We start from the raw sequence: 22,764 nt of genomic DNA, 5'->3' as shown, positions 1-22,764 counted from the left end.
AATTAAAGCTGACCAGCCTGATGACAGGGGTCTGGACCAAACCTAATTAAGAGGATCATGAAGAAACTGTATGTCTTCATTCCCAGATTCTGAATGAGCTTTGGTTTTTGGGCTTAGGGTACAAGCAAAAGCATCAACAAGTTATTATAGATCTTTATCAGACCTGGGTCATTTTTAATTTGCTGTTACTGAAGTATTCTTCATTAAAGATGTTGATACCTGACTTAACTCACAACTAAAGATGCCATTAAGGCTAACAGGTAGCAAATGTTCTCAACTCAACAAATGTTACGAAAATTACTTACTATGAATAATATAAGTATTATTAAGGGCTTTTAGGGAACACAATGATGGGAAGAATGCTTCTTCAATGCCCTGAAGATATTTACAAATCTTTCTTTATTTTTTGGCCACGCTTGCAACATGTGGAAGTGTCTGGGCCAATGACTGAACCCTAGCCACAGTAGGGACTGGCGCTGCTACAGTGACAACACCAGATCCACTGTGCCACAAGGGAACTTCTATAGATTTTTCTATACATAGTAGAAAGGTGATTAAGAAAAAAATTTTTTTCTAAATATAAATTATAAAGGTCATTAGTAAAAACATTGCGTTCCAGAAGTTGCGAGAAAGAAAAAGTCACATAAATACAATTAATTAGAGAGTCAAGAAGGTGATATTAAAGTTTAGCTTTAAAGGACTGATGATAATTCTCTGATTAAACATGAATAATTCTGGAGTTCCCATTGTGGCTCAGTGGTTAATGAATCTGACTAGGAACCATGAGGTTGCAGGTTCGATCCCTAACATTGCTCAGTGGGTTAAGGATCTGGTGTTGCCGTGGCTTTGGTGTAGGCTAGCGGCTACAGCTCCAATTCCACCCCTAGTCTGGGAACCTCCATATGCCGCGGGAGCGGGCTCAAGAAATGGTAAAAAGACAAATAAATAAATAAATAAATAAATAAACATGAGTAATTCTAGATTCTCTCTCTCCAAATTCCTGTTAACAAACTTTTTAGTGCTTTGCTATTGTTTGTCAAATAATAACTTTACCCTATGTAAACAAATGGGAGGGAATGGAAAGAAAATAAATAACAGCCTTCTTTTTATATATCCATTATGAATTTTCAGGAAAGTGGCTAATTTAGACTAAAGATTATTATTTTGGGTAGAAGACTAATAAGGCAATGACATTTCCTTAATCAATGTCCTAGAGTTAGCAAAGACATTGGCAGCTGCACAGATGGATATGTGTGAGGAAATAAAACTAAAAAAACAAGTTCACAGTCCTTTTTGATATTTGTTATGTCTATTACTGTGAAAAGGATATTCATCTCATGAAAAAAGCAAGCACACAGAGACGTCAAACAGTTACAAGGTAGATGATGACTTATAAACAACCTCAGACAAATGATGCATGAAGATCAGACATATATAATCAGACAATTACAGGTCGTTTAGGGAGAAAAGGATCAATAGATGGGGGTTCTCCTGGTATCCATACGTGGACCTATAAATCATCTACTAAGAAACAGAGCGAATGGTTTGCCTCTCAATGGTTTCACCACCAGTTTTCCCTACCATTATTTCCTAACATTCAGAATAAGCCAATGCCAAGATAATTGCACAATTTCATTTCTTGAAAACAAAACAAGGCTTTCTTTTTATATGCAACAGCTTGACAATTCACTGTACTGGGCAAGATATTTAAGAACATATGTCTCAGAATTATTCAGGCTGGAGGTCTGACTGGGGCTTTTACCAAATAAACAAAAGGCACAGATCTCCAAAGAGCCCAGTCAACCATGTACACAGAGGAATGAGTGGAAGGGTAGAGTCCGATTAAAAAAGAAGATATGGGTGTGTAGGGAACTAACAAGAGTCAGAAAGAACAAAAAAGAAACAATTTATTTATAAACAAAGGGTCCTCCAATGGAAAGAAGAATCTTAAGACAGATTCCTATATTAAATATTTACCGAATGCCAACTACATGCCAGATGCTATTCTAGGTACCAGAATATTTCGATGAGTCAAGAAACAAAAATCTCTGCCTCATGGAGCTTAATATTTCTGTATATGTTTGTGTGATGATAGGGGGAAAGTAGAGAGGCAAGAAACAATATGCATGATAAGGAAATAACATGGTACATGATATTTGTATGACTTCTCACTGTCTTCATTATTTCAGAGAAAGGAAACATTTCTAAGGGAACTTCTATAGGCCCAGGAATTGAACTTGTTTAGTAGAAAGAGAAATCCTTAATTAAAATTATTAGGTGGGCTGATTTGAAACTTTTAACAAACAGCAAGATAACAATAAAAATAACAATTAATAACAAGGAAAGTTAGCTAGTTTAAGCTGAGGAAAACAGAGAAGAGAACCAGAGGAGATAGGTTTAGTATTAGATTACAGAAAAATCTATGTGGGGTGTTTCTCCCCTATTATTTTAGAAATACTTGTAATGTTTATATTACTCACTAATATTGCTTACCCAAGGAATGAGAAATGTTTGTTGCACTGAGCTACATTTGGATGCACATCAAGTGACATGCCTTTAGAAAGTATGTCTCTCAGATACAATGGAACATAGCAAACATAGTCCATGGTCTTAGTTTGGTGAAGGAACTCAGATTCTTTCCTTTAAAAACATAGACAGATTTTTAGCTTTCTTTTTTTCTTTCACATAGATTCAGGGAATGAGCTTTGACTTTACAGAGTATGGTCTGAATTCTAGGGCCTTAGGCATGTATTTTATCTTCTCTAACACTGAGCTCTCCCATATATGAAACATGGAAATAACCCCCTCACAGGATTGTTCTGTGATAACCAATGCAGACTGCCTGGCACAGGACCTGATAAATAGCAGGCATTAAACAATTTAGTTTTCTTAATCATATAAATAAGTTACACTTTGAAAGACAATGCAAAAGGGTGGAAAGAATACTGAACTTGAAGCCGAAAGACTCGGGTTCAAATTCCAGCTTTTATTCTCCCAGGCAAATAGTACCTATTTACCTAAATTTGATAATTACAAAATGGGAGTAGTAATTTCTCTACCTCAAGATTATAATAATTAAATCAGATGGCATACACTAAGCACTTAAAAATGTGAAGTATATTAAAAAATTAAGCATTATTATAACTTGAAAAAATCTACTGAGAATTTTTTAAAAAAGTACTATTTTTGAATATATGCTAATGAAAGGTCTGGTAAGTTACATACTCTCTAACTATAGGTACTTGAAGCATAATATATTTTACTATATTTTATAGAATGTTAGTACATAAAGCAGGATGCATAATGTTTATATATTCCTAGAAAATCTGCTCTTTTAAAGAGAATTAAAATAATCTGTTATTGTTCCTTAGGTATTAATACTTTCAAAGGACTCCAAAAACCTAAATGATTTTATTATTTGAAAAATTCTAGGAGTTCTCCTGTTGTGCCTCAGTGGGTTAAGGGCCAGATGTTGTCTCTGTGAAGATGCAGATTCGATCCCAGTGGGTTAAGGATCTGGCACTGCCCCAATCTGCAGTGTAGGTTGCAGATGTGGCTTGGATCTGGTGTTGCCATGGCTGAAGCATAGGCCTCAGATGCACCTCTGATTTGACCCCTAGCCGGGAACTTCCATATGCCACAGGTGTGGCCATAAAAAAAAAGAGAAGAAAAGAAAAGAAAAATTCCATTATAGTATTTTAAATCTTTACCAAGGTAACTAAAATTCCAATATTTAAAACCCTAGAGTTCCCTGGCAGTACAGTGGGTTAAGTATCTAGCATTGACACTGCTATAGCTTGGGTTACATCTCTGGCTTGGGAACTTCAGCATGCTGTTGAAAAGCTAAAATCTGGAAAGCTAAAATCCATCTATGTTTTTTAAAAAAGATCCCATTTTCAATGAACAATATACTTTCTTTTTTCCTCTGCTAACACCAGATCCTTAACCTGCTGAGCCACCAGGGAACTCTCCATTGAACAACATCCTTAATGTAAGTGGGAGAAAATATATTCCTTGAAGGAAGAAAAATTATACCTTGAATTTTTTTTTTAAAATGGCTGCACCCATGGCATATGGAAATTCCTGGGCCAGGGACTGAATCTGAGCCATAGCTGTGACCTATACAGGCAGCTGAGATAATGCGAACTCCTTTAACCCATGGCGCCAGGCTGGAGACCGAACCTCATGCCTCTGCAGCAGCTACCCAAGCTGCTGCAGTTGAATCCTTTACCCACTGTGCCATAGTGGGAATTCCCAAAGCCTTTAAATTTTGAGTGATTATCATGGCAGGAGAGTAGATGACAAACCCAATCAACTCATCCCAAACGCTAAAATCTAATTATTAGAAACTGGGAAGGGAGAAGTAGATGAAGTTTTCTTTTTTCATTCTTTTCTTCTAAGAACTGTCGGTAGAGAAGTGGTAAGCAGAAACCTGGGGGATAGACATGCTTTTAATTACTAAGGAATCAAACGAGGGCACAGACATTACTCATTCTTTGGCCTTTCCTTTGGTGAATGCCTATTTGTTGCAAACCTCATTAATTAAGACATTCTTAGCAGGTTAATTTTATTTTATTCTAATGAGATTTGCCTTTCATACTACCCATATCAATTCCTATCATGGTCCTAGAAGCATATATCCATTTCCTCTCATTTTAGTTCTTGACCTCTGTTCTCTCCTCTATTTATACATATGTACACACGTCTATCCTAAAGGTTTTGTTGAGTGGCTGTGAAGACTAGCAGATTATCAACTCTCTCCCTTCTCCATTCTTCTCCACATTAACATGTATGTGGCTGGTATTCTGTAAAGGATACTGGTGTATTGAGAGGAAGTGTTATATACAGAGTGTGTGAAAAAAAGTAAAATTAATGAAAGAGAATATTTCCTCAGCTCATGGTCAATAAAGATACAACATTTCTGGACTATGTATGTTAAATGGTGTGCATTTTCCTATACAAGAACACAATTTCATCCAAGGCAAAAAGTGAAATAGAGAAGGGGAGGAAGGGAGGGAGGAATAAAGAAGGAAAGAAAGAAAACAAAGAGGAAAAGAATAAAGGTACACAATTTCCCAACAGGAACAGTGAAAACCTGACCCAAATTCATTAACCTCCAAATGACGTTCCATGGTTGAATACCTAAGCATGCTAACAACCAAGAAGCAGAACCAAAATCTTAATAATTTGCCTTGGAAAGAGCAAGGGAAATGTTTTCAGTGCCTTTTAATGGGTTCATCGTCATTAAGCAAGGAGTCAGAAGGTATCATTACCTGGATATGCATTTTAATTATTGCTTTTCCAATCAGAGTTGCACCAAAGAAAGTCCAAAAAGGTACAAGAAAATGTCCACATGTTATTCCAGCTAGATCAAACAGAGGATTTGGAATCTATTAAAAAAAAGAAAATATTTTATTTTTTTATTACTCAAATGAATTTATCACATCTATAGTTGTCCAATTTCACAGGATTTCCATCCCACAATCCAAGCACATCCCTCCACCCCCACAAAAAAGAAAATATTAAAATGGGATGTCCATACACAATCCAAAAAATAGCTTAATCTTATCACTTATAGGTGTGTGGAATTATGTGTTGAGCCTTGTTTACCACTGGGAAGAGAGGTATGGATTCCCTGAGTAGTACTAGGCTGTCCAGATGGTTAGACAAGCATTTGAATGTCTTTATAAGCTGAGTCTCATATTCATTCCAGATGGTTGCTCCAGCTGTCCTTTTGCTCGTATTACTTATGGCTAATGCTCCATAAATACACTTTTCCCCATCACATTAAAATTGGACAAAGCCAACTGTTAATCAACTACACTTTCATTTAAAAAAATGTAAAAAAAAAATAAAATTGGATAAAGTCAATGGATCAGCAGGAATTTTTTTTTTTTTTTTTTTGTCTTTTTGCTATTTCTTGGGCCGCTCTGGCGGCATATGGAGGTTCCCAGGCGAGGGGTCCAATCGGAGCTGTAGTCTCCGGCCTATGCCAGAGCCACAGCAACGCGAGATCCGAGAGCCGCGCCACGTCTGCAACCTACACCACAGCTCACGGCAACGCCGGATCGTTAACCCACTGAGCAAGGGCAGGGACCGAACCCACAACCTCATGGTTCCTAGTCGGATTCATTAACCACTGCGCCATGACGGGAACTCCAGGAATTTTTTTTTTTAAGGGCCGCACCCTCCCAGTCGAGGAATCCAATCAGAGCCGCAGGTGCTGGCCTACGACAGAGCCACAGCAACGCCAGATCTGCCAAATTCGAGCCCCGTCTGCGACCCATAGCACAGCTCATGGCAAGGCCAGATCCTTAACCCACTGAGTGAGGCCAGGGTTCAAACCCGCAACCTCATAGTTCCTAGTCGGATTGTTTCCAATACGCAGCTACAGGAACTCCGATCAGCAGGAATTTAATCCCATTCAGTAGACACTTGGCCATTTGGTAGCTATTTTATAAGATGAGGTATAAATGAAGAAAACATCTTAAGATTATTTCTGTAATTTCTACAGTCCTAAATTCTTTAAGATTACCAGAAGGTGCTCATATCTACAGAAAGCATTCTTATAAATTCACAAAACATTTATAGATGAACATGTTTTCACGCCTCAACATAAAAAAATTCACTATTTGTATTCTACTTTATGATAGCTCAAGGCCATGGGGCCATGTGATTTATTTTAGGAAGAAAATCAAGTGTGGAAATACAAGAGCACAGATTTAGATGCTGCGAATACTACGTCCCAGACAAAGAAGTGATTCTCAACAAATATCTTTCCCAACAATTCCCACATTTCAAGAATGCTAAAAGACAATCTCATTTAAAAATGTGAAGAAACCACAAGCTGTCTTTGAGGACTTCATCTATTTTTCCCTCATTGAAGTACTCTTTCTATCCTTGTGTCTGTTGGTTTGAACCATTTATAAGCCAATGAATTTATATAATTTCATGCTTGGACTTTCAAATAAAAGCCTAGTTGTTTGAAAGATATTTGTCGGAGTTCCCGTCATGGCACAGTGGTTAACGAATCCAACTAGGAACCATGAGGTTGCGGGTTCAGTCCCTGCCCTTGCTCAGTGGGTTGACGATCCGGCGTTGCCGTGAGCTGTGGTGTAGGTTGCAGACGCGGCTCGGATCCTACATTGCTGTGGCTCTGGCGTGGGCCGGTGGCTGCAGGTCTGATTACACCCCCCGCCTGGGAACCTCCATATGCTGCGGGAGCGGCCCAAGAAATGGCAAAAAGACAAAAAAAAAAAAAAAAAAGAAAGATATTTGTCACATATGTTCTTTAAAAACAATGCCATAACTAAATCAGAATTCAAGTATTCTTTGCTAATAACACTTAGATTCAATAACTTTATCCAAATTCAAAAGCTTTATGCAATTTCATTGGTCTTACAACCATTTATAACAATATCACTTCCACATCCTTACAACTGTCTCTTCTTATATTTTATCGTACAACTCTCGCAACTCCATGAATTAAAATTTTAATTGTTTTCTTTTATTATCAGGCTCCACCTCATACTGATATGGAAATTAAACTATAAGCTATGTAAATCAGAGCAGATAAAAATTAGAATTTGTTAATATGCTGGACTGCTCAGTGTATATTGGATACTCTCAGAAGAGCATAACCAATGAATTTGCTGTTACCTGTGCATGTTATTTACTCTTTTTTTTCAACTGATAACTAAATACACAGAAAGGAATATTAGAATTAAAAGAACTATTAAGTAGCTTTGAGATTTTTCCCTCAACTAGTAGTTTTGTTTATCTTGGTTTAAATGTTAACAAAAAATTTACATTACCTTAAATCAAATATATATACTTTTAATACTTTAAAATAAGTATTGGAGTTCCCGTCGTGGCGCAGTGGTTAACGAATCCGACTAGGAACCATGAGGTTGCGGGTTCGGTCCCTGCCCTTGCTCAGTGGGTTAACGATCCGGCGTTGCCATGAGCTGTGGTGTAGGTTGCAGACGTGGCTCGGATCCCGTGTTGCTGTGGCTCTGGCATAGGCTGGTGGCTACAGCTCCAATTGGACCCCTAGCCTGGGAACCTCCATATGCCGCGGGAGTGGCCCAAAGAAATAGCAAAGACAAAAAAAAAAAAAAAAAAAAGTATTATAAATCTCCTAGTAAAAAGTTCCTAGAGAGTCAAACCGGTTTATTAATTTATGTTAAATATTGACTACTCCTGGTCCAATACAAAGAAGACTGGTTAGTATAGAAAGCGGAATTTTAGCACGGAAGATACAGGCATAGATGAGTGCCAAAAAATAAACTTTTTTTTTTTTTTTTACTTTAATAAATCAAAGGCAGTTGTATGATAAAGAAAGCTAACTTTAATTGAATTGTTAGGTGCTTTTCTAAGGTCTCTACATCATCAACTCATGTAATCCCCAAAACAGTACTTTATGTTATTACATCCATTTTATAGATAAGAAAAGTGAGACAGGTTAAGCAATTTGTTCAGTATCAGTGGCAGCAGAGCAGGATTTCAACCGAGGCAACATGGCTCCCACGCTGCTCGCCTAGCCTCTAAGCTAAAGCCATCATCATCCTTTGGGCCTCTCAGCTTATTTCTAATCTGCCAGGCTTCCAAAGCAACTTTTACTTATCATTGTAGTTAAGCTGTTGCCTTCACTAGACTTCAGGATCCTTGAGGAAAGAGAATACACCTTTGACTTCTTCATCTAAGCACTCAGTGGATGATATAAAGCTGATGAATAACAATAAAAAATGGTTGAATATTTGCCTTCTTGGCATTGTGTTAGTTCACATATCTTAAATTCTCACATTCACCTTTACAATGAGTGTCTTAATGCTCCATTTGAAAAATTAGAAAACTAAGGCTCAAAGAAAAGAGTATCTTCTTTTTCGGACGTGCCCAGGGCATGTGGAAGCTCCTGGGTCAGGATCAAACCTGTCTCGAAGGTGTGACCTGTGTCACAGCAGTGGGAATGCTGGGTCCTTAACCTGCTCTGCCATATGGAACTTCCTCGAAGAGAGTATCTTAACTGAGGCTACAGAGCTTAAAAGCAAACTTAGTTTAGGAACCTAAGTAGGCCTGACTCCAAAGCCAATTCTCATTCTACTGCAACATACCACAAATTACATTGCTCTACTAGTTAAGATCAATATTGATAAAGAGCTTCTACATTAAAAAGAAAAGTTAGGAGTTCCCAACATGGTGCAGTGGAAACAAATCCAACTAGGAACCATGAGGTTTCAGGTTCGATCCCTGGCCTTGCTCAGTGGGTTAAAGATCGGGCATTGCTGAGAGCTGTGGTGTAGGTCACAGACACGGCTTGGATCTGGCATTGCTGTGGCTGTGGCATGGACTGGCAGCTGTAGCTCTGATTAGACCCCTAGCCTGGGAACCTCCATATGCCTCAGGAGCGGCTCTAAAAAGAAAAAGAAAAAAAAAAGAAAGAAAAGGTCGATTTCTAGTATTTCCAGGATCAAAAGATGTATATTGAGGCAAATGTATATTTTAGAATATTTCTAGAATATTGTTATCACATTAGAAATTATGTATTATGTTCTAATACATAATGGATAAAGTAACTATGTGTCAGTGGACAGTACGTTTCTGAATTTTACTCATATTAACAGCTTTTCTTGTGTCAATTAGGTGCACCTAGTTAGCTAGTTAGTCTGGCCAAATCCACCACTGAGCAGATTACCAAAGAAAACTTTGATTGAAATTCCCGCTATGACTGCAGCAGCTCAGGTTGCTGAAGAGGTGTAGGTCACAGCTGTGGCTCAGAGTCAATCCCTGGCCTGGGAACTTCCATATGCTGAGGGTATGGCCATAAAATTAAAGGGGGGGGGCAGACTTGGATGAAAACACACCATTACAAATATAACTATTTCTATTATGTGAGAAAAGGACCAAGATAAAGACCAACTCATCAAGGAATGTCAATTTCACAAATCTGCAATTTGAGACATTAGCTAAGTTTTCGACACAAATAGCTTCATTCACTGTAGCCAAAGATGCCCTTAAATTGCCACAGATGTTACAACTACCTAGTCACTTAAGTCAGGTTTTAAATGAATTCTTCCTTATAACTAATGCCTGAAACTTCAGAAAAAACTACCTATCTATAACTCTGGAAAGAATGAAGTCATTGTTATTTAGTTCAATGCACTTTATTATATATTCTTTATGAGAGGAATGGAATCTGTCTCTTTCTTTTTTTTACTGAATCAAGCCATTTAGGTCTGAAGTCATCAGGGGGTATGATGAAAAGCTTACAAGTCGAATAAACAAGATAGAAACCAAGCCAACAGAAAACAGCTCATTTGATGAGTAAGGTAAATGATAATAATAAAATTATGCATTCCTTAAAAAGTGAGAGCATTTTTGTTCATTCAGGCATGTACCTTTAAAAATAAATTGGATCAAAATATAAATCTACTATTTAAATACAATCACTTACTGAAGCACAGGCCAAAATTCCAAAAAATCCAACCTTCTGTACTAGGTTTTGAACTGCCAGTTTAGCTCGGGAGGCGAAGTCCTGCATAAAAGGAGGATGTCAAAACATTAGTGAAAAGTAGAAGGAAGATAGAAAGATGGCTTTTTAAAGAGCTTATAACATTGACTGTCTCGTAGTCTGAAAGCATTGATTGAGTTAATAAGATAAATAATTAGAAAAATCTCAGAAGGTTGCACTGGAAAACATGCAAATAAAATGTTTTTTTTTTGTTTGTTTGTTTGTTTTGCTTTTTAGGGCCACACCTGCAGCATATGGAGATTCCCAGGCTAGGGGCCGAATTGGAGCCACAGCCACACGGGATCCAAGCCATGTCTGAGACCTCATGACCTACACCACAGCTCACAGTAATGCTGGATCCTTAACCCACCACTGAACAAGGCCAGGGAGCGAACCTGAAACCTCATGGTTCCTAGTTGGATTCGTTTCTGCTGCGCCATGACAGGAACTCCTAAAATCTTGATACAACATTAACTGCACACCTTTAAGCTTTTATCACATTTCGAGAATAAGCCAAAACATCGTTACTTTACTTTTTGAACTTTCTCTGGATTATCTAGCGATGAATAAAATATTTATCATAAACCAACCCCTTCTTTGGGAAAATATTAGTCTACCACATATCTCTTCCTCTTTCTTTCAATAACTAGCCAGACTTACTCCCTGATTAATATCAGGGTGGGAAATCATAGGATTTTGCCAGAAAGCCAATGAATATATCTCTTCTGATTACTAGCTAGAAAACTGGAAAAAAAAACAAAAAAACAACCACAGTTATATAGCAATAACTAAAATTTGCTACCCCCCAAACAAATAATATCCTTTTTTATTTGCATGGTAAGTGCTAGTTTTATAAAAGGGTTTTCACATTTTATTAACCTTTTCAATAATTCTGGGGTGTAAGCAGAGCAGATTTTTAAGACTCTACTACACTATGCCACCTCCCATGCTGAAACATGCATTTAGCTGGCTAGTTTATATCCATGATTTTCTTCTTCCAACACATGGATGCTACACTTTTATATACATATACATTTTTTTCTTAAAAGTACCAGTCTGAAATTTGATTTTGCTTTCTGGTTTTCAAATGACATATACTCTATAATCAAAATTTCGATGAAAATAATTGATATTATAAAAAATTAGCTAACATAAGAATGTTTTTTAAACACGTGAATCATAGAACCCCTTCCTCTCTGTTTAGTTCAATATTCTAAATGGCAACAATGTTATAGAATGGTCATAATACAAAAGATAGAAGGTTCCTTCATAGAATAGGAAGAGAGTTTAAATAAAGCACTTCTCTAATCCACAACAGGTGTGTATGACAAAAAAACAAAAAACAAACACACAAAACCCAGTTTAATCCATAACACTATGTTAAACAGCTCTATTAAATTATCACAACACTGGGAGTTCCCGTCGTGGCGCAGTGGTTAACGAATCCGACTGGGAAACATGAGGTTGCGGGTTCGATCCCTGACCTCGCTCAGCGGGTTAACGATCCGGCATTGCCGTGAGCTGTGGTGTAGGTCGCCGGCTCGGATCCTGCGTTGCCGTGGCTCTGGCGTAGGCCGGCAGCTACAGCTCTGATTCGACCACTAGCCTGGGAACCTCCATATGTCACGGGAGTGGCCCAAGAAATGGCAACAAGACAAAATAAATAAATAAATTACCACAACACTGAATTCTGAAATTAAAAAACAAAAAGAAAAACCTCCTTCCTACTTACTTGCTGACCTACTTACTTGCTGAGGATGGTAAGAAAGTCAAAGGAATTAAATCAATAAGTATAATAAGTATATTTCAAGAGAAATTAACGGGAGTTCCCCTGGTGGCACAGTGGTTAATGAGTCTGACTAGGAACCATGAGGTTTCAGGTTCCATCCCTGGCCTTACTCAGTGTTAAGGATCCGGCGTTGCCGTGAGCTATGGTGTAGGTTGAAGACGCGGCTCGGATCCCTTGTTGCTGTGGCTGTGGTGTAGGCCGGCTGCTAGAGCTCCGATTAGACCCCTAACCTGGGAACTTGCATATGCCAGGGAAGTGGCCCCAGAAAAGGCAAATAAATAAATAAATAGAAATTAATAGGTAAACACTTTCAAGTTGAAATATATAGGTTCTTAAAGTTAATCATTAACCAAATTCTACAATGAAATTTCCAAAGACAATTTTTCTTTTTGGAATTAGGCTTGCTCTTTTAGCAAGTGAATTATACCAGATTTAATATATTTTTTTCTTAAAGTTTACTAAAGTATAGTTGATTTACAAGGATGGATTTAATATTTTTAAATAACTGAATTACTGCAGCAAAGACCTCTGTATTTTTTTCATATTTCTAACTGAAGGTTTTATTTTTTTTGTAAATTAACATTTATTGCATTAAGTACTGATTTTATTGATTTAAAAACTGTTTAGGAATATATAATGAAGTCGGTTTTTCTATATAACTTAAAAACAAATTAGATCTTTGTTTTGAACAATTTACACAATTCACAAATTACTAAATTTGTAATTCATAAGAGCACTAAATGAAAACTGGTCACATGAACAGAAAAGTTTTAGGTTTTAAAAACACCAAACAATACTATTAGATTATAAACTAGTCATGAAATTTTAATTAATACAATACAAGAGTTAAAAATATAAATTCAAGGAAATTCCCTTGTGGCACAGAGGGTTAAGGAGCTATAGTTGCTGCAGCTATGGTGCTGCCTGCAACTACTGCATGGGTTCGATTTCTGGCCCAGGAACTTCCACATGCCGTATTTAGTGTGGCCTAAATAAATAAATTCAGGAAAATGCCTTCCTTTACAGCGTCTAATGTCTTCTTTACAGCAAATCTACTTTCAGTGAGAGGAAATATGGTATTCAATTGTAAAGAAAAAGTGAAACAAAGAAAACAAAATCTGTACAAATTTTATTTTAAAAACAACATAACTTGTTTATTTATTTATTTTTTTGCTTTTTAGGGCCGTACCCATGGCATATGGAGGTTCCCAGGCTAGGGGTCAAATCGGAGCTGTAGCCACCAGCCTATACCACAACCACAGTAATGCAGGATCCGAGCCATGTCTGTGACCTACACCATAGCTCACAGCAATGCCAGATCCTCAACCCACTGAGCAAGGCCAGGGATCGAACCCGCAACCTCATGGTTCCTAGTCGGATTTGTTAACCACTGAGCCATGACGGGAACTCAGAAAATAACATAACTTTTAATAAACTTGTTTTCCAAGTCAGACTAATGTGGGAAACATTCTTCTATCACAGCATTTAGTCCTCGATATATAAATTTACAAAAAATTAGTTTCTTCCATAACATGGTGTAGATTAAGATCAACAAAGTGTTGTATTTAAAAGGTTTGGTATCCTGTTTTCTTTTATCTTGATTTCAAAGCTTTAAAATCTTATATTTATTTAAACTAAGTGGCTATGATAGTGCTATCATTTTAAACTGATGGTATTTTCCTACTATAGACTACATACACACATACATTTAAATTGGAAAAGAGCTGTGATTATACTAACTGGTTTACATAAAAATGTTTAACATTATGCAGATCACCTAACATACAAAATAATAACAAATATTTAGGTTTACAAATTTCAAGGAATCATGTTTTAAAGGATCCTGAAAGTAAGGAGCTATTTTGTCACTTGGTAGAATCTCTTTACTCAGCAAAAATTACATAAGACCAAAGGAAAACAGGTGCCCTGTTCTTTGGATGCTTAGGTACCCATAATCAATTATCCTTAACTGTGCTTCAAAAAAATCTTTATTTGAAGGAAAAGAGTTACTCTACCTATATAAGTGACATAGAATGCTCCCTTTACTCTTCTTTTTTTAAGTTAATTTTTAGTGGGCATGTCTTACAAGGAAAATAAATTAAGCGCCTTTTTAATAGGGAGTTTTACTTTTTAAAAGGTCAAAGTTATCTGGTAAAAATGGATTTCATCAATCTTATTATCTGTTAAACACACACACAAACACGAGTGATCATGCTACTTTCAGTTCCTATAATTTACTTGCCAGAACTTTCACAATTTTCTCGGAATTAAAATTACATTTATATATTAAATAATCCATAAAAATTTATTTAAATTAGTAAGTCTGCACAGTTTCTTTCATTACAAGAAATCAACAGTAGCAGAGTATGCAGCTTGAGGCAGGATTTTCTTGATGTTTTTCCTTGCCAGATTAATGAAAACAAGTTCTTTTACAATGATAAATTAACTCGTGTTTAAATTTCAAAAGCACAAATATATTTTGTTTTTATTTTATCTTATTTTTCCTATTTCTTTTTCAAATTTCATTGGCGTATAACTGACTTACAATGTTGTGTTAGTTTATATGTTAAACTTATTTTACTTTTAAAGTCATATATTCAAAACTTACTGATATGGCTTTAAAGGTTTTGTTAACATTTTATTGAAAACATCATTTTTAAATTGTCTAAAGTGTTCTACATATTAAATGTAATTATACATTCCTTTTTTGTTGCTCTGAGGTTTTAAAGTTCTTTATTTTTTAAACAACTTCAGCACTTTTTCATTATTTGCATAATTTGACAGCTTATAATGTAAAAGTAATATTTCCTATGCATTAAAATATATTTCTGTCTGCTTTTAAATACTGTAGGTACAGTGTAACATTAGACAATAAACCCAACTTAAACACACACACAGACACACACACAAACTCAGAAAAAAAACCCCGGGAGTTCCCGTCCTTGCTCAGCAGAAACGAATCTGATTAGCATCCATGATGACACAGGTTCGATCCCTAGCCTTGCTCAGTGGGTTAAGGATCTGGCATTGCCGTGAGCTGTGGTGTATGTAGGTCGCAGTTACGGCTTGGATCCCAACCTTCCGTGGCTGCGGTATAGGCTGGAGGCTGTAGCTCTGATTCGACCTGTAGCCTGGGAACCTCCACATGCTGCAGGTATGGCCCTAAAAGGACCAAAAGAAAAAGAAAAAAAAACCCACTTAAGTTTAAAAGATCAACTTAAAACAAAATTTGCTCTTTATTAGGCCATCAAATAAATTAAACGATCCAAGAAAAAATGTATGCCAATGATAAATAACAATATTTTAAATGAAAAGTTTAACAAATTTATATTAGGGATTTAACATTCAAGTAAAATATCAAAGGAAATTAATATTTCATTTTAATCTTTTTGGAGTATTTGTGGGAAAAACGTAGCAAGTTCAATTTGATTACTTCCTCAATTGTCATTCTTTATGAAAAAAAATCTGTACAACTAAAACCAAATTCCTTTTAACGGTTTCATTTCTCTGGATTCACATTTCACAATGCTTATGTATTTCACAATTTTAAGTGCCCGAAAGTTTTGTCCTCTAGATTTACCTGCATTTACAATTAGTAATTGTATATCACCCTGTACTTTTTAAAAGTAAATAAACAAAATAGAAGTAAATAAAAGTATCTTTCCCATTCCCACCAACAGTGATTATGTAACCGATCATGCTTCTGAAGGCAGGAATGAGAGACATGGAACATTGTTCCAATGACTACAGAAGACAGATAAAGGAAAGTTACAATAAATCCTTAGCACTGAGATTTCAAGGATTAAAAGTATGAGTATTCCTGCACTACTTTTGCTTCACACTCCTTTTTCCTAAGAAATTATATTTATGATTAAGAGAAGCTGTATGTATAATTATAATTAGCTTGCAAAAATATTGATTTTTGAATTGAAGAGGTCAACTTCTAAATGTATGAAATGACATATATTTTCAAATGGTACCAGCAAACTATTTCATTTTCATGACTAAGTGATCTCATGAAATTCCAAGATTTCTTTAAAAGCAATAGAAAATCCCTAAATATGTTAAATGAATGAAATATTACTGGAGATAAGTATATATTTGATTAATAGCTTATGTTAGTTTGAGTTGACTTATTGCCATCAATGTGAGGTAATTTGTCAGTAGTTTTATAAATTAACTGCCTTCTTAACACATTATATGTTAAAACTACTTTTTCCCTCCTTTTTTGCTACATTTGCAGCATGCGGAAATTCCTGGGCCAGGGATCAAACCTGAGCTGCTGCAGTGACAATGCCGGATCCTTGACTTCTGCGCCACAAGGAAACTCTGTGTATGTTAAAACTTCTGCTAGACACATGTACTCCAATGTTCACTGCAGCACTATTTGCAATAGCCAAGACATGGAAACAATCTAAATGTCCATCGACAGAGGAGTGGATCAAGAAGATGTGGTACATATACACAGTGGAATATTACTCAGCCATTTAAAGGAATGAAATGCTGGCATTTTTAGCAACATGGATGGACCTAGAAATTATCATGCTAAGTGAAGTCAGCCATACAGTGAGACACCAACATCAAATGCTTTCACTGACATGTGGAATCTGAAAAAAGGACAGACTGAACTTCTTTGCAGAACAGATACTGACTCACAGACAATGAAAAACTTATGGTCTCTGGAGTAGACAGTTTGGGGGGGTGGGGGAGATGTGCTTGGGTTATGGGATGGAAATCCTGTGAAATTGGACTGTTATGATCATTATAAACTACAGATGTGATAAATTCATTTGAGTAATAAAAAAATTAAAAAAAAAAAACTTCTGCTGAGCTATTGCTCTTCTTGGGTTTGACACTGAAGTGGCTCCATAGTCAACATTAAAAACCACAGAACATACAACTAGAGATTATCATACCAAGTGAATTAAGTCAGAAAGAGAAAGACAAATATCATATGATATCACTTATATGTGGAATCTAAAACATGGCACAAATGAACCTATCTATAAAACAGAAACAGACTCACAGACATAGAGAACAGACCTGAAGTTGCCAAGGCGGAGGAGGGAAGTGGGATGGACTGGGAGTTTGGAGTTAGTAAATGCAAACTATCACATTTAGAACAGATAAGCAATGAGGCTCTACTGTATAGCACAGGTAGCTGTATCCAGTCTCTTGGGATAGACCATGAAGGAAGATAATATAAGAAAGGGAATGCATATATGTGTATGACTGGGTTACTTTGTTGCACTTTTTTTTTTTTCTTCTTTTGCTTTTTAGGGCCAGATCCATGGCATATGGAAGTTGCCATGCTAGGGGTCAAACTGGAGCTATAGCTGCTGGTCTATGCCACAGCCACGGCAATGCCAGATCCGAACCATGTCTACAACCTACACACAGCTCATGACAATGTTGGACCCCCCACCCACTGAGCAAGGCCAGGGATTGAACCTGTATCCTCATGGATACTAGTGAGATTTGTTTCCACTGTGCCACAATGGGAACTCCCAAAATTGACACATTGTAAATCCACTATACTTAAATTAAAAAACAAAACAAAACAAAAACCACAGAATGGTTTCAACTCTTTGTGTATAGAGGAATTTATGTTAAAATACACTGTATTTGGGAAGTTCTTTTGCCATCTAAAAAATGACTGGTTGGAGCTCTCTGGTGGCCTAGTGGATAAGTACCCAGCATTGTCACTGCTGTGGTGTAGTTCTATCCCTGGCCACAGAACTTCTGTGTGCTTTGGGTATACTCCCCTGCAAAAAAAAGATTAGAGAGCCCAGAAATAAGCCCTTGCATATATGATCAATTAATTTATGACAAAGTACACAGAAAAAGCCTTTAACAAAATCCAACACCCATTTCTGATAAAAACCCTCAGAAAATGGGCATAGAGGGAACCAACCTCAACATAATAAAGGCCACATATGACAAACCCACAGCTAACGTCATTCTCAATGGTGAAAAGCTGAAAGAATTCCCACTGAGCTCAGGAACAAGACAAGGATGTCCGCTCTCACCACTACTATTCAACATAGTTTTGAAAGTCCTAGCCACAGCAATCAGAGAAGTAAAAGAGATAAAAGGAATCCAAATTGGAAAGGAAAAAGTAAAACTATCACTATTTGCAGATGACATGATACTATACCTAGAGAATCCTAAAGACTCTACCAGAAAAGTGTCAGAGCTCATCCATGAATTTGGCAAAGTCACAGGATACAAAATTAATACACAGAAATCGATGGCATTTCTATATACTAACAATTAAAGATCAGAAAGAGAAATTAGGGAAGCAGTTCTGTTTACCATCACATCCAAAAGAATAAAGTACCTAGGAGTAAACCTACCTAAAGAGACAAAAGACCTGTATCCTGAAAACTATAAGACACTGATGAAAGAAATCAAAGATGACACAAACAGATGGAAAGAGATACCATGCTCTTGGATTGGAAGAGTTAATCTTATCTTTTTTTTTTTTTTTTGTCTTTTGTCTTTTTTGTTGTTGTTGTTGCTATTTCTTGGGCCGCTCCCGCGGCATATGGAGGTTCCCAGGCTAGGGGTCCAATCGGAGCTGTAGCCACTGGCCTACGCCAGAGCCACAGCAACACGGGATCCGAGCCGCGTCTGCAACCTACACCACAGCTCACGGCAACGCCGGATCGTTAACCCACTGAGCAAGGGCAGGGACCGAACCCGCAAGCTCATGGTTCTTAGTCGGATTCGTTAACCACTGCGCCACGACGGGAACTCCGAGTTAATCTTATCAAAATGATTATACTACCCAAGGCAATCTACAGATTCAATACAATCCCTATCAAATCACCAAGGACATTTTTCACAGATCTCGAACAAAGAATTTTTTGTGTGTGTGTCTTTTCTAGGGCTGCTCCCATGGCATATGGAGTTCCCAGGCTAGTGGTCCAATCGGAGCTGTTGCCACCAGCCTACACCAAAGCCATAGCAACACAGGATCTGAGCCACATCTGCAACCTATACCACAGGTCATGGCAACGCCAGATCCTTAACCCACTGAGCAAGGCCAGGAATCGAACCCGCAACCTCATGGTTCCTAGTTGGATTCATTAACCACTGCGCCATGACGGGAACTCCTCAAAAAAAGTATATAAAAGTTTCTTTGGAAGCACAAAAGACCCAGAATAGCCAAAGACATCCTGGAAAAACAAAAACAAAAACCAAAAAACCCCCCAAAAAAACAACGGAGCTGGAGGAATCAGGCTCCCAGACTTCAGACTATACTACAAAGCAACAATCATCAAAACCATAAGGTACTGGCACCAAGACAGAAATACAGATCAGTGGAACAGATAGAAAGCCCAGAATTCAACCCATGCACCTACAGCCAACTCATCTATGACAAAGGAGGCAAGAATATACAATGGAGAAAAGACAGCCTGTTCAATAAGTGGTGCTGGGAAAACTGGACAGCCACATGGAAAAGAATGAAATTAAAACACTCCCTAACACCATACACAAAAATAAACTCAAAATGGATTAACACCTAGATATAAGACCAGATACTACAAAACTCTTAGAGGAAAACATAGGCCAAACACTCTCTGACATAAATGACAGCAACAACTTCTCAGATCCACCTCTTCAAGTAATGTCAGTAAAAACAAAAATAAACAAATGGGACCTAATTAAACTTAATAGTTTCTGCACAGCAAAGGAAACCCTAAACAAAACAAAAAGACAATCCACAGAATGGGAGAAAAATCTTTGCAAATGAATCAACTGACAAGGGATTAATCTCCAAAATTTGGAGTTCCCGTCATGGTGCAGTGGTTAACGAATCTGACTAGGAACCATGAGGTTGTGGGTTCGATCCCTGCCCTTGCTCAGTGGGTTAACGATCTGGCATTGCCGTGAGCTGTGGTGTAGGTTGCAGACACGGCTCGGATCCTGCGTTGCTGTGGCTCTGGCATAGGCTGGCAGCTACAGCTCCGATTCGACCCCTAGCCTGGGAACCTCCATACGCTGCGGGAGCGGCCCAAGAAATGGCAAAAAGACCAAAAAAAAAAAAAAATATATATATATATAAACCACCTTCTGCAGCTCAATACCAAAAAAACAAACAACCCCATCAAAAAATGGGCAGAAGATCTAAACAGACAATGCTCCAAAGACATACGGTTGGCCAAAAAACTCATGAAAAGATGTTCAACATCACTCATTATTAGGGAAATGCAAATCAAAACCACTATGAGGTACCACCTCACACCAGCCAGAATGGCCATCATCCAAACGTCTGCAAACAATAAGTGCTGGAGAGGGTGTGGAGAAAAAGGAACCCTAGTACACTGTTGGTGGGATTGTAAATGGGTGCAACCACTGTGGAAAACAGTTTGGAGATTTCTCAGAAAACTAAAAATAGAATTACCATTTGATCCAGCAATCCCACTCCTGGGCATCTATCCAGAGAAAACCATGACTTGCAAAGATACATGTACTTCAATGTTCGTTGCAGCACTATTTGCAATAGCCAAGACATGGGAACAATCTAAATGTCCATCGACAGAGGAGTGGATCAAGAAGATGTGGTACATATACACAGTGGAATATTACTCAGCCATTAAAAGAATGAAATACTGGCATTTTTAGCAACATGGATGGACCTAGAAATTATCATGCTAAGTGAAGTCAGTCAGACAATGAGTCACCAACATCAAATGCTTTCACTGACATGTGGAATCTGAAAAAAGGACAGACTGAACTTCTTTGCAGAACAGATACTGACTCACAGACTTTGAAAAACTTATGTTCCCCAAAGGAGACAGTTCAGAGGGTGGGGGTGGGGGTACACAGGGGTTGTGGGATGGATAACCTATAAAATTGGATTGTGATGATCATTATACAACTATAAATGTGATAAATTCATTGAGTAATAAAAAAAATTTATGACAAAGGAGCAAAGAATATACAATGGGAGAAAGAATAGTCTCTTCAATAAATGGTGTTGAAAAAACTGGATAGCAAGGCTAGGGATGGAACCTGCATCCTCACGGAGACAATGTCAGGTCCTTAACTCACTGAGCCACAACAGGAACTCCCAAAATGGATTAAAGACTTGAACATACAATCTGAAACCATAAAACTCCTAGAAGAAAATACAGGGAGTAAGCCCCTTGATGCTGATCTTGGCAATGAATTTCTGGAAGACATCAAACCAAAGGCAATAAAAATAGGAGTTCCCAGTGTGGCTCAGTGGGTTAAGAACCCAGCATAGTCTCTATGAGGATGCAGGTTCGATCCCTGGCCTCACTCAGTGGGTTAAGGATCTGGCATTGCTGCAGGCTGCAGTGCAGGCTGTGGGTGGGACTCGGATCCAGGACTACTGTTGCTGTGGTGTAGGCCTACAGTTGCATCTATGATTGGGCCCCTAGCCAGGGAACTTCCATGTGCCACAAGTGTGGCCATAAAAACAAGAAAAAAGAAATAAGAAAAAAGCAAAGCAAACGCAACAACACTAAAATAAACAAGTGGGATTACATCAAACTAAAAAGCTTAGTACAGCAAAGAAAACCATCAACAACAGGAAAAGGCAACCTACTGAATGGGAAAAAATATTTGCAAGTCATGTAGCCAATAAAAGGTTAATATCCAAAATATACAGGAAATTTAACAACTCAATAGAAAAGAGAACCTATTAGAAAATTGGTAGAGGATACAGTTTTCCAAAAAGACACACATATGACCAACAGGTAAGTGAAAAGGTGCTCAACATTACTAATCATTATGGAAATCAAAACCATAATGAGGAGCTCCCATTGTGGTGCAGCAGAAAGAATCTGACTAGGAACCATGAGGTTGCGGGTTTGATCCCTGGCCCCACTCAGCAGGTCAAGGATCCGGCGTTGCCGTGAGCTGTGGTGTAGGTCACAGACTCGGATCTGGCGTGGCTGTGGCCAGTGGCTACAGCTCTAATTGGATCCCTAGCCTGGGAAACTCCATATGCCACAGGTGCGGCCCTAAAAAGACAAAAAGACAAACCAAAAAAAAATAAACCAAAAAAACCCCCACAATGAGATATCACCTAAAAACTGTTAGAATGGCTATCATTAAAAAAAAAAAAAACAAAACACCAAAAAACCAAGAGAGGAGTTCTTTTGTGGCTTAGTGGGTTAAGGCTTCTAGCATTGTCACTGCAGGTTTGATACCTGGCCCCGGGGAACTTCCATAAAATAAAAAAAATTAAAATTAAAACAAAAACAAAAACAAAAAAGGAACTAATGGTACAACTAATTAACAAATGTGGCAAAAATCAAGACTGTAAAGGACACACATGAGATTTGTGCTCTCTAATTTGTAATGAGTAAACATTTCTATTGTCTTCTTCATATCCCAGCTAGTACACTCCCTTTTAGGGAGTTAAAAATAGTGACTGAAAAACAGTGTTGAATTCTCTACCTAGAATTATCTAGTGCTTGTTTTTGTC

The 22,764-nt window shown here is 37.5% G+C and overlaps 2 protein-coding genes across 7 annotated transcripts in view; one reads left to right on the top strand and one right to left on the bottom strand.

Annotated features, from left to right (window-relative positions):
- The window catches only part of VMP1 (vacuole membrane protein 1), a 134,434-nt gene that overhangs the window by 21,541 nt on the left and 90,129 nt on the right, over positions 1 to 22,764 (bottom strand). For all 6 annotated transcript variants that reach the window (XR_014821294.1, XR_014821293.1, XM_084985037.1 and 3 more), the window contains 2 exons: positions 10,454 to 10,534; positions 5,274 to 5,390 (listed from right to left, as the gene is read on the bottom strand). Coding sequence is in view for 4 of the 6 variants with exons in the window: in XM_084985037.1 (XP_084841163.1) it covers positions 5,274 to 5,390; positions 10,454 to 10,534 (198 nt within the window). In the remaining 2 variants the exon portion in view is untranslated. The remainder of the gene's footprint in view (positions 1 to 5,273; positions 5,391 to 10,453; positions 10,535 to 22,764) is intronic.
- Positions 1 to 22,764, top strand: part of TUBD1 (tubulin delta 1) — a 140,806-nt gene that overhangs the window by 66,634 nt on the left and 51,408 nt on the right. The window lies entirely within an intron of this gene.

The sequence above is a fragment of the Sus scrofa genome, chromosome 12 (genome assembly GCF_054392235.1).
Source record: "Sus scrofa isolate SSC_HxYL_T2T_F1_AM1 chromosome 12, Sscrofa_HxYL_maternal_Yorkshire_Landrace_v2.0, whole genome shotgun sequence".
Lineage (NCBI taxonomy): Eukaryota > Metazoa > Chordata > Mammalia > Artiodactyla > Suidae > Sus > Sus scrofa.
The sequence above is the reverse complement of the archived record's forward strand: the minus strand, read 5'-3'. Positions and strand labels throughout refer to the sequence as shown.